At 34.2% G+C, this 17,500-nt stretch overlaps 1 protein-coding gene across 2 annotated transcripts in view; it reads left to right on the top strand.

The window, feature by feature from the left end:
• The first annotated feature begins 171 nt into the window (after positions 1-171).
• The window catches only part of LOC145246578 (uncharacterized), a 146,574-nt gene continuing 129,245 nt past the window's right edge, over positions 172-17,500 (top strand). The window contains exon 1 of one of the 2 annotated variants that reach the window (XR_013863137.1): positions 172-1,845. Coding sequence is in view for 1 of the 2 variants with exons in the window: in XM_080108189.1 (XP_079964315.1) it covers positions 1,169-1,845 (677 nt within the window). In the remaining variant the exon portion in view is untranslated. The remainder of the gene's footprint in view (positions 1,846-17,500) is intronic. The other variant, XM_080108189.1, reaches the window with a different exon arrangement.

Raw genomic sequence — 17,500 nt, 5'->3', positions numbered from 1 at the left:
CTCCTCTCTCTCTCTCTCTCTCTCTCTCTCTCTCTCTCTCTCTCTCATTCATACACTCTATCCCCTCATTCTCTCGCACCCACACTTGTACAAACATACATGCGCGCACAGTATCTCTCACTTTCTCTCTCCCCCTCTCTGTCTCTCTTTCTGTGTCTTCCCTCACTCCTCCACTATTCGATTGATTGTTTCATAAACCGCACGCAGAAGATATAACCAGCATACAAGAACGCACAGAAACGGATATAAGACCGTCTTAGGTCTCAGTCCGGCAGCCATTACTTTGTTACAGTGAGGCAGTGAGACACAGACCGCCCCGAAAAAAAAAAAAAAAAAAAAGAAAAAGAAAAAAAGAAAGTAAGCGTGAGAGAGAAAGAGAGTGAGTGAGTGAGAGAGGGAGAGAGAGAGAAAGAAAGAAAAACCTTTTCTCAAGATTCCGAAAAACAAACAAAACAAAACAAAACAAAAACAGGAATATGCGGTGTTGGTAGTGAAAGAATTCTAACTTATAAGAAAGCTATAAACTTTAAAAGGAGATTTTTTTTCTCACTGGAGAATTTTTTCTTACCGGTATTGATTTATAAAAATTGAAAAAAAGAAAAAAAAAGAAAAAGAAAAAAAAGTGAAACATACAAAAAACAAAAGCCAAAACAACAACAACAAAAAATCCTTCTTCAAAAGAAAAAAACACAAGGGCAATTGATTATTATTTTTTAAATACAAGGAGATTAGTTATAATCTAACGATAACATTCGTTGTATATATTATTGCAGCAGCAGACGTTCAACAAAAAAAAAAAAAACAAAACAAAAAAACAAACAAAACAAAACAAAAAAACAAACAAAAAAGAACAACAACAACAAAAAAACGTAGAAGGAAAGAGGAATCTTGAATAATACTAAACTATTCATTCTTCATTCGATTAGAGTAATAAGTCAAGTAACTTATTTAAACTCAGTAGTTAAAGCTCATCAATAGCAGTTCTTATTATAACAACATTTACTTCACTATAAACTCTTCGTCACGCAGGGGCTATCCATTGTCTCGTGAGACAGAAACAAACCACAAACAAGTTGGCAGTCTATATTTAAAAAAAAAGCAACAAGAACAACACACACACACACACACACACACACACGCAAAAAAGCTATCACTCAATCGAACAGTCATGTCCAAATCAACAATGTTACTCATATATTTGATCTACTTGTGTCTCTTGGCTGCGGTCCATACTTTCGACTTGCAGAAATTCTGTCGAAAAAGATGCGCTATCGGTCAGGGAGGCAACTTGTGCCGTTGCACAGCGCATCATTTTGCTGGCAAACGATCCGACACGCACGCAGCGGCCGAAGCGGCCGCAGCGGCCGCAGCAGCCGCAGCTGAGAACTTGGACGCCGAGGGACAGGCGAGACTCTCCCGCGAGTCCACCAACGACATCCTCAACAACAACAACAACAACAACAACGAAGAAACAGAGGTCGGACCCGAAGACCTTCAGATTTTATCGATGAACGACGAACTCCTTAGTAACAGCCGGGTGTTCTACCCGATGATGGGCCTCGTGCCCAACACCGGTTCGCGCCGGGCAGCTCTGATGGGGCGATTGCCGACCGAGGAAGATAACATGGGACTTTTGCGAGGGGAATCGGTTCCTGACGATAGCAGCAGCAGCAGTGACACGGCAAACAGTAGAAGTACGTTAAACATCCTGGCCAAGCGGTATCGGCGCTATAATCAACAGTTCACAGGTGGAGTACCCCCATCTTACAAGCGAATAAGCGCAAGTAACTCCGCGGACAACACGGCACGACTAAAGGTTGCTCTTGAAAAAGCCCTCGACAACAAGTAAGTGTTTAAATATTTATTGTGTCATCTTGATGCCGTGATCTTTTGTTAATGTTCGAATAATACTTCAGAATCAATATATTTTTAACACTGAATGATTGAACAGGTGCTTGCACATATATTAAAAAAAAATAAAAATAAATGATCATATCATTTTCATACCCTGTGATTCACCATCCAGTAAACTTTTGAAACAAATAATCGTCAACAAATTTCCCTCAGTCTCTATTTGTGTCTAAAACTAAACGAACATTCCACGAGCAGAGTTTCTTTCTTAGAACTGCCCGTCCGTAGAGCACAAAACAGTGCGGCTGCTTCCCAGCTGATTATTATTACGTGATCGTTTTCAAGTCTAATGTAAATACGTTCTTGTTGCGTCACCCTCTTATATAATTCAACCCTACCCAAATTTACACCATTACTGATCATCACAGTGTTTCTCGCTGTCTACCTGAAACTCATTAATCCTTACTCTAGAATGGCACCCAGGCCTTGATAAGCACTGATCCTCAAGTAAAAAAAAAATCCATCCATCTATCTATCTATCTATCTATCTATCTATCTATCTATCTATCTATCTATCTATCTATCTATCTATCTATCTAGCTATCTTTGTCCGTGTTTTATGTTTCGTAGAACAGTCTACAAGATTCCGATACTTTAAAAAGTCGTGATTTTCTCGATTTCCGATCCCGAATAATCGTCCCAACACTAATATCCAGTATTAATGTCGCCTTAGACGGAACATTCAAACGGTCTATAGAAGAAACCGCTAGCTTTAAAACTCACCTTTTTACATGTTTTCTTGCACTTTGCTATTTTTTAGCCGCTCCGAAATTGATTTGATCTATTTCCCATCTTCCAATTCTATCCATACACCTGTATCGATATTAACATCCGCAGAAACATGATTCGTCTTTGTGAGGCTCGAACTTTGGATATTCAGTCACAACTGATTATAAAGATTCAACGCCCTAGCTGTTGGTCAGCTTTGCTAGTTGATACGGTGTACGAAATAAACTATCGTATTTGATTACGTTAATCGATTTCAGTAGAGTATCCAATTCCATTCAAGGAAGCATCCTGCACCTTAGCTCAGGTAGAAGCTATCATTAGCTTACATTAGTGTTCTTCCACAGGTGAGGTAAACATCCGCAGACACGTGTTTCGTCTTTTGAGGATTCATCAATGCGACTTTATCCAACCGTTATATATATATATATATATATATATATATATATATATATATATATATATATATATATATATATATATATATATATATCAACAAATGTTCGGTCCTCCCATACTTTTATTGTCATCGAAATTAGTTAAATCGACCATTTTTTTTTATTCAAATCGCCCTCCGCAGTGTACTCCGAGGAAGCTTTACATACTTCCGCAGTCACTTAGTCCAGAAAGCACTATAGTCTATATTTGTAGTGTTGCAGAATATACTGTTGATTTTATGATTTTTTTTGCAAATAATGGTTTCACTTATAGTTTAAAATGCAAAAGTCAAGTATTATGGTTCAGTTGTGTTTGAAACAGAAACATTCATTTCGAACGCGCTCCTGTCTTATCAAAGAACAAATTGTTGATTTCATATAATTATTTTTACATAATCATTTGAATTAACGTTAAACGTACAAAAGTCAAGTATCATGATTCAGTTGTGCTATTTCTAAAAAGAAACATTCACTTCAAACGCGGCTGTTTTATAAAAGAATATACTTTTGATTTTATAGGTTGGGCATTTTTGATTGATGATGGTGATAAACACTTCTCAAATGCACTTCTGATGTTAGGTTGTATAAAAGTGTTAACTTTAGTCAAAGCCGGACTTCTTTCTTTAATATATTTTTTTCGATTATTGTTTTCCGATACTTATCAGACGCATGCCGATAAAAAAAAAAAAAACTACATAAAAACACTCCCATACGCATCTAGTACCTTCGTGTGAAATTTAAAAGCAATCGGCCAGCCATTCTGGAGTTCATTGGGTACGAACTCACACACACGTGCGTGCACACATACACGCGCACGCACACACACCCACACCCACACACGGCCATCACACACCCACCCACACACAAAGTCCCTTTATATAATCGTAAAGATTATTGTATTCAGTCTTTATAGTCTACACTGTAGAGAACTTTCTGCTAGTCTTATAAAATTATTAAAATGTATAATGACTTTAATTAAAGTTTAAAATGCAAAAGTCAAGTATCAAGGTTCAATTGTGTTCTAAACAGAAACATTAATTTCGAAATGGAAGAACCTATTGTTGATTTTATATGCCTGGCCTTTCTGATTGTGCGGTGATAATGGTCTGAATTTAAGTGTAAAATAGAAGTTCAGTAACATGGTGCAATTGAACTTTAAACGGAAACATTCATTTTGAACGCGCCCCTGTCATATCAAAGAGCCTACTGTTGATTTTATATATCGGGCCTTTCAGTTTGTGTGATGATAAAACTTCTCAAATGCACTTGTGATGTTAAACTGTGTAAGATGTTAACTTTCACAAAATTCTTTCTTCTATTAGATTGTTTCGATTATTTCGATTGTCGATAACTACCGAAGACGTTTCGATTATCGGTAATTACCGAAGACATTTCGAGACAAAACCCTTCTAAGATCACTGCCAGACACACAAATTGCTTTCGCGTGAAATTTCATAAAATAGGTCTAACCGTTTTCGTGTCTATAGGGAACTCACACATACACGCAGGCACAAAGTTCCGCTTACGTAATAGTAGAGAGATATATGTATATGAATATATTATTTTTGTTCAATTTAACCAATGCAAGAGGTTGATCTTCCATTGATAACTTCGATTTCAAGGAAAACATCACAAATTCGGCGCACAGAACTACAGATAGCAGTGACGCATAGCTAAAAATATCGAATGTAACCGATGTTTTGGTCGATGTTTCGGACAATATGAAAACATTAGTTCATAAAGTGGTCACCTTCGATATTTTTAGCTATGCGTCTTCAGTTTCCAGTGTTTCCGTGAAACCGAAAGTAACGATGGAAGATCAAATAATTGAGTAGTGCAAACTAAAGAAATAATATACATACTACTTTCTCGCACAGGTAATTGGATACGACGAATATATATATATATATATATATATATATATATATATATATATATATATATATATTAGTACTGGGACGATTAATCAGAATTGGAATCGGGAATAAACATCAGAATTGCTTCGGGTATCTGAATCGGAACGACAAGTGCGTAGTTTCCGATGTCAAAAACTATTCTTTTAATTGTTTCGTTTGTCTGTGTAAAAGTAAGTTTTCCATTGCTGGTATTACCAATCAAATATTTATTGCTTGTATATCATCCTCACCCTTATTATCTATTTTTTATGATTGCGATATATATATATATATATATATTCTGAAATGTCTTGCGTAGTCCGTGTTGGACGGACTTCGTACATGGTGTCTACGAACTTGCTGGTTTTAACACTCGAATTTTTAATCGACTTTATTCTTAATCGACTTTTATTTTAACTCATCACTGAATATATATATTTTAGTTTTCATTTTTAATCCTCATTTTCGCAATCCTGTATTTTTAACACCTTACGATGATTCGTGGACGAATCGAAAGCGCTCGTAACAGCAACATGTATGGATCCTTTATTAATATTTTTGATTTTGAAACAAAAAAGACAATACGGAAAATTGAAAAATTAAAAAAAAGAATTATAAGACAAAATGTCTCCGTTGTATTTAATAATATTTGCTTGAATATATATATATATATATATATATATATATATATATATATATATATATATATCAATCAGTTTTACAGTAATCCGATAAGAATTAAAAAAAAAGTAATGTCTCTCTCTCTCTCTCTCTTTCTCATCTCCCTCTCACTCTTTCTATATATATATATATATATATATATATATATATATATATATATATATATATATATATATGTGTGTGTGTGTGTGTGTGTGTATATATATATATATATATATATATATATATATATATCGTGTTATTTATGCAACTCCCTTTCCAAACTTCCATGAAAAAAACTCGTCTATCTGAAACCACTACCAATAATATTTCCCATTCTTTACCTGTGCCTAAACCTAAACATGGATTCTATGAAGAAAGCTTGTCAGACATTCGGATGCATTCATTTAAAATGTTAGCTTGAAGTCTAGCACCTTGACAAAAATATAGAAGTAAGAGAATTATAATGCTTAATAATACCGACTATTTCATTCCATGTCAAATGATGTATTCTTATGCAAGTCAAATTGACGACATATTGTTTTTTTTTTCTGATGAGAACGAATGATTGTTCTTTGTATTTTTATTTTTAAACTTTTAAAATTTTTATATGCTTATGAACTTAGCTCAGGTGGTAACGATTAGCAGTGAAGAGCTACACACTTTGGTTTCGATTCTAGCTGATGGCACATTAATTTATTTATGAAAAAACAAACAAACAAAACAAAAAAAACGCACTAAAGTTATTCCTCCTAAAACGTACGAAGGACTTCCTCAAAATAATGCCTCATATTAATTTATTTCGCCCGAATAGATCAGAGGAGATTGCAAATTGTTGTTTTATGATAATTGAACTTATGCCTTCATGACCGGAAAGGTTTCTGTCGCAGATATTGACAGCGTGAAACTCTAACAAAGAAGCATCTATCATGGACGCGCATAAGAAGATCCGCCATTGAATTTCTTGCAAAAGTGCAATAAAAATTGTGGAGAAAACTAAATTCTCCAGCAGAAAAAGTCGCTCGTACCACTCCCGTTTTCGTAGCTTTTCAACATTTTGAGTTAAAAAATTAGAAAGCGTTACGTCTGGAATGACCCTCGTATTTTTAATTTTTCTTTTAAAACTTAAATGTTATTAGAAATTCCACATTCAAGTAATTCCTTCCGATATCGCAAAAAGCTAAATCTTTTGATGGCGAACCTTCTAGGACACCAGGAAACACAACCCGATAGGAGAAAGGCAACCTAGCCTCAAAATGGCCTAGGCTCTGTCGTGCCAATTTGCTGAGGACATATAATCGGCTGGTATGAACAATAAAACCTTTATGCAAAACGTATTATATTAGATACTAGCCGAAGTAGCTGTTTCTGTCAGGTTTCCTAACTTTTCTTGAAGTTCATAGAATAGATCAAAGTTAAGAACATCAATTAAATATTCTCAATTCATTTTTAATGAAAGAAAATGATTAACATCGGCTAGGTAATAACTGAAACGCTATAATCCTCCAACTCCTGAAAAACAACAATTTTCTAGTGATTCGATCCATGTAAGATGGCATTATATATGAGAATTGAATGCGAATATTTTGTCTCCTTAAAGTCGTTCAACTTTGTTTAGGAATTCGGCGGAGGAATACAAAATAATAATAAAATACGTTTCACCTCCCTGTAAAGATCGAAAAAAATTCCATTGTGTAAAACTGGGTTTCCCAAAATGGCCTCCACAGAGCTCTAGGGCCCCGTGAGTGAGGCCTCGGAGCCTCGGAGCCACGGAGCCACGGAAAGCGTTTCTAAAAAAACGACCAAATGCTTTATATGAAAAAATTAAATGGCTGCAGACATTTAATTATTGATTTTATTTTTACTGGAAAGAGATATGATACATAACTACAGCTGTAAAGTGTTTCAGGATGTTCCATAAAAAAGAAGATAAAACAAATTAACAAAAAAATGCAACGATTTTTGATTAATAAAAAAAATGATTGTAAACATGAAAATATAGTAAATTCATAAATAGAGACAACTAATGAACAAGTATAAGTTAAAACTTAAAAGTAATGTTTTTCATATTTATTTTAGAAATTATCTTGTTAGTGTTCAGTGAAAAACATTTGCCCTGCTCAGTGGCACCATGATGCCCTGAAGTTTGAGAAATCCAGGTTTAAAGCAAATAATGAAGAAGAAACGAAAGTTTCGTTTTTAATTAATAAAAAAAAAGCAAAAAAAAAAACCCACAAAAAAACGCCAAATATGTACTCTAAGTTGCTTAAAAAAATCTTCACTTAATTTTATGCTTATTTATCTTTTTTACTGGTAATGAACGGTTTAAGATAATTATAAGTTGTTCAGTCGGCTTAGAGAGAGAACCCTAAAATTTAGGAACGTTTTTTTAAAGTATTAAGTTTGATTAATCAATTTAAAGAAAGATTCAAGAACTGAGATCGATAAACGCATCGCATTGAAGATGCTAATTAGGAATATGCGATTAATTTTATTTAGATCAACCGTTTAACTGCGACACGCATACATACACTGATGGAGACGACTCTCTTTCAGTCTTTAAGAGGTGCCTGCGCGTGAAATTTTTGTAGCAGGAGGCGCGCAACCTCCAACCACACATCTCTTGAGTCGGCATTGTTAAATACCAGTGGCAAGTGAAGTGTGTGTACAAGACGGCTGGAAACAAATGCCGAGATAAGCGGAGAGCATATACAGTGCCTAAAATTCCCAAATGATCACCCACCTGGTACTAACCAGCCTCAACGTTGCTTACTTAACTTCGGTGATCTGACGGTTGTGATCTGACGGTTTACGTTGGCCGAGCGGTTTGCTCCTTGTTAATGTAGTCAGAGATGGCTTCGTGACCAGGTTTGAATCGTCCAACCGGCGGTTATCATGACTCTCTGCACTGATGATTCCCGAAAGGAGGAAACACTAGTGTCTTCAGGTATTAAAAATAAATATAATATAATATAATATAATATAATATATATATATATATATATATATATATATATATATATATATATATATATATATATATATATATATATATATATATAATGGAAATCGCCCCAGACAAGGGGTTAAGCAATTTAATCTAAGGAGCTAACGAAATATGATTGTCGCAAAGTTAGGAGATGCCTATTGACTTTAGTCTTGGAAATCCCAAAGTTAAAAGTCGGGAAAACTGTCAGCAGAACAAGAGTTTCACAAGCCCGTGGTTCTAGCAAAGAAGTTACTGGTATAGGAAGTCGTATTACAATGAAATATAAAAACTGCAAATTGATAGAGACTACTAGACCAACGATTAAAATTAACTAGAACAAAAGAACAGGAAATAAATCAGACAATTGTGAAGAACACTCACACCATAATAGTATTTATAGAAAAGACTGAGATTATCGACATTACATATGTGAGAAAGAGAGGTCGCAGAGATGAAAGAGTGGATCCAATTTAATTGCAGATATGTTAAATATCAAGAACTCTTAAATGGAACAGGAAATTATCCAGAACTCTCAAATGGGGCAGACATTTACCAGTCCAAATATGACATGGTCTGATATTAGATTAGTATTTATAGAAAAGACTGAGATTAGCAACATCACGTCTGTTAGATTTGTAGAGATAGAGAAAGTGTCTAGAGCGATATAGAAAAGTTACTTTACGAGAAGCAGAAAAGGCAATAGATCTAATATATGTATTCCAAGGAAAAATTGATGAGAATGAAAAACCAAGAAATATCAGAGTTGATCTGTTTCTCAAGAAAACAAAGTCATCTATGAGAATTTCTGGAAGAAAAAGGGACACACCTACGATTGAAAGACACGAGTTGCGTCTTTACATGATTAAACGAAACAAGACATTTCGTACTCCAATCCACAACTAAACCCAGTTAACTTCAAGATTAGCTGCATATGTCAACCGATCCGAGTGAGATGAGCGAGAAGCAATATCAGAATAGAGGGTGTTATCACCAGCATAGATGTTTATTTTCTGAACAATATTCTCTGAGAGATCATTTATATAGAGAAAAAACAGAGTTGGGTCTAGAAGAGAGCCACGAAGAACACCAGCATTGATAGGAAAAGAGAATGAAGAGACACTATCTAAAGTTACTTACAATCTTCGATCAGAAAGAAAAAACCTAACAATGTCAAGAATTTTACCACGAATACCATAACCTCGCAGTTTATATAGAAGTCTAGAATGCCATACTTTGTTAAAAAATGTCTTCGAAATGTTGAGTGCAATGACCCTACCGTCTCCGCTTAGCTACAACAGCTAAAAGATAAGGAGTTGAACGAAAACCACAAAAGCCATACTGAACATCACCAACCACAAAAGCCATACTGAACATCACCAACCACAAAAGCCATACTGAACATCACCAACCACAAAAGCCATACTGAACATCACCAACCACAAAAGCCATACTGAACATCACCAACCACAAAAGCCATACTGAACATCACCAACCACAAAAGCCATACTGAACATGACCAATGAGGCCCGGATTTTGCAGAAAATAAACAAGCTTACCGTTGATCAACCTTTCAAAAACTTTGCTTATAACAGAGAGGAGGCTAACAGATCGATACTTAGTTGTGTCAGATCGATCACCAGCATTTCTAAAGCTATGAACAACAGATGACTCTTTCCAATAAGAATGGAAACATGACTTTGATAAACAGAAATTGGATAATTTTGAGTAAATAGAATAAAGTTCAGGAGAACAAAGTTTGCGAACGACAACAGAAATTGAATCAGGACAAGACTGATTAAAATCAGAAACCATTTTTTCGAGTAGCAATTATAGAATTTAGAGATTTATAAGTTTTCAAAAGAAAATCAGGAAGAACAAAACCAGAATAATGAATAAAAAAATTGTCAGCAACAAGACGAACAAAGAAATATTAGCCCTGTTATGAGAAGATGAAACAATCCGAAAACCATTAAATAGTGAAGGAATAGCAGACTTGCCACTATTAAACCCACTATCATAGTTTCTCCCAAAATCACGAGAGCCAACCTATAAGATAGTCACGTATCCTTTGAGAGTAGCTAGACGTAGCCGCAGAAATCATTTTCTTGCAGGTACTGCTAGATCTTCGGTAGGATTGTCTGGAAGCCTCAAAAACCCAGGACGATACTGATTAAATAATGATTACCCAATGAAAGTAACTCAGATAAAAACCAGGGATGTGAATTAGGATTGGATCGAAACTTGCGATAAGGAATGAAGGTGTCAATTCCAAGAAGCCAGCCAATGACCTCATTTGCAACATAATTTGGAAACATGGCCATAATCATTAATGGAGAGTAGAAAGAGTGTTATCCCAAGAATAAATCCTTCTCTGGCGTTGATTCTATGTGCTTCTGGTAACCAATAACTGTTTTTATGAAATCTGTATGAGAAGACGGATTTCCTGATTTTGAGGACACTGTCAGATATTTTATGGCTGGCAATTTTGTGAAGCAACCCTTTGCGGCAAACTCTATTTAAAGTCTTTGATATGTCATGGTCTATTGCTCTAGAAACAAAGCCCTGTCAATCATATCGTATGAATCCGAAAATTCCATTGTTGGCATTGGGTTTCCCCCCATATTTTCTAGTCAGGATTCTCTCTAGAAAGATATAAGGTATTTCCCAGGGAGGAGACAACGTGAAGGTTTCCAACATCTTAAGCGGCAGTGATTTTTTTGAAGGAACGAACTGGATTCGAACGTGAAACACCAAGTTATTAGTCGGTGTCGTTAATCACGTGCCCATCGTCACCTCCTCCGTCAAGATCTTATGCGATATTACAGTTAGGATATCTGCAGTCGACCGTATTGCTTGCCATTATTTAGATTCTTCTTATTACTCATTTAACACACATTTAAACATCGACTCATGAAGCATAAGGGTCGCATCGGTCTATAGTGAACTGCATGCGACTCATAACCAATATTTTTAAATACTGAGAAGACCAAGGAGGGTTTTCAGGCAGCAATTGTATAATTTGTTAGAATATGTGAGCAAATTCCGATAGCAAATTCTTGACTACATTGATTGAAATTTTATCAGGACTAAGAAAGATTTGTGTATATCACTAGGAGTATTTACAATAAAATGAATTATGAATATATATATATATATATATATATATATATATATATATATATATATATATCTATAATATAAAGCTGAATGTATGCGTGTGTGTCTGGTCACGAATAGGCTCCTATATGGTTGACTATTTAAAAAAAAACTGATTACATATAATGATAGAAGATGTATCGAGGCACAGGAATGGGTATGTTTGATCTGGCAGAACAGTGGTTCATTAAAATTGTGGGGTCTGCGTTCGCGCCTGGTCCACAGAGTATGGAAATAAAAAATTTAAAACTTAAAAAAAAAATGTTTACAAGTGTTTTTGATATAGATGTACATAATAATACTTTGATAAGTATGTTTTAACTTAAATACGGATGGTATAATAAAATTGTGGGGTCTGCCTTCGCGCCTGGCCTCCATAGAATGGAAATAGGCACACACTTTAATAAAGACTTTTCATATCTATCTGCGTAAGTATACTTTGATAATTATGTTTCAGTTTGAAGAAATATGGTATAATAAAATTATGGGGTGTTCGTTCGCACCTGAACTCCATAGAATGGAAATATGTCACAAAGTTTAACAAGGTTTTTTAATATAGATCCACAGAATATTGTGATAAGTGTTTCAGTGTGAACAGGTATGACATAATAAATGATGAGGTTTATCTATTTTATTTTTACTTTCATCATATTTTGCTTTGGTTTTGATACCCCCAAATTCGAAGCTATCTCTTTACAACCCTTCCTTTTCATAACCTATCATACTTTCATAAATCAGAGTCCATTTTCTGCATGCTGTTTTTGAACCCAGTCAACGACGGGTACTTTTGCTAGTATGTATATATATATATATATATATATATATATATATATATATATATATATATATATATATATATATATATACTAGTATTTCAGCCCGGCGTTGCCCGGGTGTTTGAATGTGTATGTTGAGCAAAAAAAAAAAAGCGGTCAATTTTTTAAACTTTGACCCCTATTATGACCTCTTAAAATTTATTGTTTTGGACTCAATGCAAGTTATTAAGTTAGATCCATGTCCAAGGAACTTATATCTAAAATTTCACGTGTTTAAACTCAAAATTGGCGGAGGAGTTTGGTAGAGTTCTCAAAGGTCAAATCGTTGAACTTTGACCCCTTAAAAGCCAAATTTCAGGCCGAACACGGATTACAAAGATTTTCCCTAATCTCAGTACCCTGTATATCAAATTTTGCGTCTGTAGACTGAAAATTGACAGAGTTATTGCGTAGGAAAATGTACACAGACACACACAGAGACACGTTCACTTTTATATATATAATACTAGCAGTTCCGACCGGCTTTGCTCGACATATATGTACTGTTCATGAAGTTATTTGCATATGTATGTATTAAAAAGTGTGAATAGTTAAAGTAATGCCTTTCTGTATAATCTTCCTTAACTACCATAGAGAAAAGACAGACAGACATTTTCACTTATATATATATATATATATATATATATATATATATAAATATATATATATATATATATATTGGTTGCAATATATAGTAATCATTAAAAAAATGTATGACAAAAAGACTCATGCGCCACCACCGAGAATCGAAACCAAAACGTTCAGCTCACGATTTATTTTGCTTCTGCCGTCAATGACTGGGCTATGAAAGCATGTTTACTGCAAGGCTAAAAATTAAAAAAATGAACCAATAGCTACTACGTTATGCATTCTTAATGCCGGCGTTCGACATTCACCTGATAAATTTAATTTTTTTTTCAATTTTCACACTTTTGCACCGATTTTCCCTGGCTAAAACCCAAATATAAAGTTTTGCATGGATTCAAATACGTTATATATGAAGTTTCATGTCTGTAGTCCAAAAACTCTAGGAGGAGTTTGGTAGGCAAAATTTGTATATATATACGTATATATACGTATACATAAATATATATGGAAACAATTTTGTGTTTACTATAAACTTTTTACGCAAATATCATGCAAGTATAAATCATGTAGAATATCTGCATGAATATAATTACACGTAATTGTTAACTAAAGATTATCATCCCATAAGAAAACCGAAAAAACTAATAGGGAATTAATTAAAATGAATGTTTAAAAGAATATGCAAATTAGCTAGATCTTTTGCAGATGGATGCAATTCTACGACCCATATATAAGAAAATTGTATTTTCTTTTTAAATAAGTAGAAAACGGGGGTTTTTAATATGAATATCAATACACCCAAAAGAAAAACGAATTTATAGGAGTATAGAAGATAGATGGATAGATACATATACTATATATATATATATATATATATATATATATATAGTAATTCGATCCGTTGGAACTAACCGTTTTAGCGAAAATAGGTATGATTAGTAACCTAATTAGTTAAGGATAGAATAGAAGACCTGCCTTGTCACTTATTTGTCTAAGAAAAATAAATGGATGACAAGGGCGGGTATCGGTTTTTAAATTTATTTGGTTAGATTAAACGACCCAATAAATGAATCAACTCGATAAGAACACAACAATTTTATAATATTTTATTTATTTTTTAGAACATGCCTTCTTTTACATTGGCTCGAAAATAGAAAGAAGAGCGGGAATTATAAATTCTGCAAAGAGAACAGTAGCACAAATCTGTCCGAGTTGATTCGATGAACTGAGTTGATACGATGAACTGAGTTGATATGATGAATTGAATCGTCCCATCACTAATTATATATATATATATATACATATATATATATATATATATATATATATATATATATATATATATATTAAAATAGTGCAGGTTGTGAGATTCTAACGAGGGAAGAACTTATATTAAAAGCAGTTAACATTATGATTTTGAAGGTTTTGTTTATATAAAAAAATGACTGCAAAAATTCCCCTCTGGACCAAAATATCATAGGTTTGCAAGAACAGATGCCACATATAAATTCAATACATCTTACTAATTAGCAACTATCTTATGTAGTTTTCGAACATTATTTTAGATACATTCAGTCGTGTTAATAAAATGCTACATTGCATTCGACGAGCAACACCATCACAAGCGCAAAATCTTTAGAGGAAGGAGTCCCTATTTTTCTCTCTAAATATTAAATCCTACCACCGCTACCAGTTGTTACCAAAACCATGTTCCACAGATACTGTGATTACACCGACCCTAACAGGCTCATTGATGCTTACACATAACAATCCTTCCAATTTCGGATTCTTAAATAATAAATTCCCTCGCCATATTCCGTCTATTCTGATTGATTGAGCTCTGAAAATTCTCATATTCCGGAATCTAGTTATTCGATTTATAACCGAATACTTAGTAACGTTAAAATATGGTGACACGAAGAGACATATTTTTTGCCCGGAATCAATTTCATTTACTGCACAGGTCATTTCACACATGTAAAATGGAAAAGAAAATTATTAACCTAGCGTTTAATAACTTATTTACTTGCTTTCTTTTACAAAGTTTAAAATATGCTATCCACTATAAGATTCTCCTTCGTCGTAGTCGTCCGCGTCTACGATGATGACGACTACAACGCCGTATAAGATTCTCTTCCGCGGTCGTCAAAACATAAAAAAAACAGTTCTTTTACCATTAAACACACTGTCTGTACATTGGTGCTGTTTAAAAACGACGCATTTCATGTGTATTTATCTATTGTAGAGTTTAGCTCCCGAATATTTGCGAGTTTAACACAAAGAGTTTCTCAAAAGCATAAAAAACGACAACGTCTTCGTCATAACTAAATTGAAAAAGTTAGCTCCCAAATATTTGCGTTTTTTTTAAAAAATAAATTTGCTTAAAGAAAAATACGGAAGTTTATTGAACGAAATAAAACGAACTTACTTTATTGCCAAGAATTTTATTTACGCTACGCTTTATCTAAAATTTCGTCATTTTTTATCAGAATATATCATTAGAAAATATATAATCGATTATTTGGAAGATAAACTGTTCAATATATAAATATATATGAAAGACGTCAGTACTTCGCTACGGTACAATCATATTTTAGGGAGGGGGGGCATGCTTACACAGTGCAACGCCGGTACACGAGTCCTGCTAGTTCTGTAATATTTTAGTATTTGTACTTTTTATATTTATATTAATATAACGTGTTCCGACTTTACACACACACACACACACACACACGCACGCACGCACACACACACGCGCGCACACACACACACACACACACATATATAGTAAGTTATAAAAATATATATGGCAATTAAGCTACACAGAATATTACACGTTTCATCTTATGCCTGACGAATCCTCGCTCTACCTATGTATTGATCACTGTTGAAGTAAATATTTAAAGCTTACGCATAAAATTATAATTTCGTATATTAATTTATGTGATTAAATGAAGTATATATATATATATATATATATATATATATATATATATATATATATATATATATATATATAGCGGAATGATGAAATTGTTGCCCTAGAAAAGACGACATTATTCCATTTCCGTGTTATGAACACCAGTTTTCTTCTTTTTTTACCATTTATTAGTTGGTCAGTTGTATATAAACCCCTAAGAGCGATAGTAGCGTTCTATCACGTCTGAAAGTGACACAATGTTCAACGAGCGAGATCGGATATGCGCCACTGTACAACTCATTCTCTCTTCTGATCCAAGTCATCACAAGACCAATACCAACACCCTCAAAATGCAAATCTGGACAGTTCAACGCTTGAGGGCAGAGCTCAACAAATTTTCCGGACACGGTTATGGTCTTTGGTGTGGTTTCAAGTGAGGACCACATCATGCCACCTCACATATCCGAAGTCAGCTTGAAAATAAACACCAAATTGTAACTGTGCGTGCTGACGAGTGTGGTGATCCCCTGGTGCAATCAGGTGGCCGACGGACGACTCTGTATGTGGCAGCAGGACTTGGCGCCGGCTCACAAGTTCACGGAGCCCCAGGCTTGGCCCCAGAAAGAGTGCTACGACTTTGTACCCTTCTTTCACTGGCCCAGCCCCACCCCCGATTAGAACACGTTGGACAACTACATCTAGAACATCACTAACGTCATCTCCCAGAACACCAATGTTTGATCTGGTATGATGAAGATTCATTAAAATTGTGGGGTCTGCGTACGCGCTTGTTCCACAAAGTATGGAAATAAAAAAATTAAAAATAAAATAAAAAACGTTTACAAGTGTTTTTGATATAGATGTACATAATAATACTTTGATAAGTATGTTTTAACTTAAATACGGATGGTATAATAAAATTGTGAGGTCTGCGTTCGCGCCTGGCCTCCATAGAATGGAAATAGGCACAAACTTTAATAAAGACTTTTCATATCTATCTGCGTAAGTATACTTTGATAATTATGTTTCAGTTTGAAGAAATATGGTATAATAATATTATGGGGTGTTCGTTTGCACCTGCCTTCCTTAGAATGGAAATATGTCATAAAGTTTAACAAGGTTTTTTAATATAGATCCACAGAATATTGTAATAAGTGTTTCAGTGTGAACAGATATGGTATAATAAATTATGGGGTTTATCTATTTTATTTTTACTTTCATGATGTTTTGCTTTGCTTTTGATACCCCCAAATTTGAAGCTATCTCTTTAAAACCCTTCCTTTTCATAACCTATCATACTTTCATAAATTAGAGTCCATTTTCTGTAGGCTGTTTTTGAACCTAGTCAATGACGGGTACTTTTGCTAGTATATATATATATATATATATATATATATATATAT

This window comes from Euprymna scolopes, chromosome 24 (genome assembly GCF_053919585.1).
Source record: "Euprymna scolopes isolate OS-2025 chromosome 24, ASM5391958v1, whole genome shotgun sequence".
Lineage (NCBI taxonomy): Eukaryota > Metazoa > Mollusca > Cephalopoda > Sepiida > Sepiolidae > Euprymna > Euprymna scolopes.
Note: the sequence above shows the minus strand (reverse complement) of the source record. Positions and strands in the feature narration are given on the sequence as shown.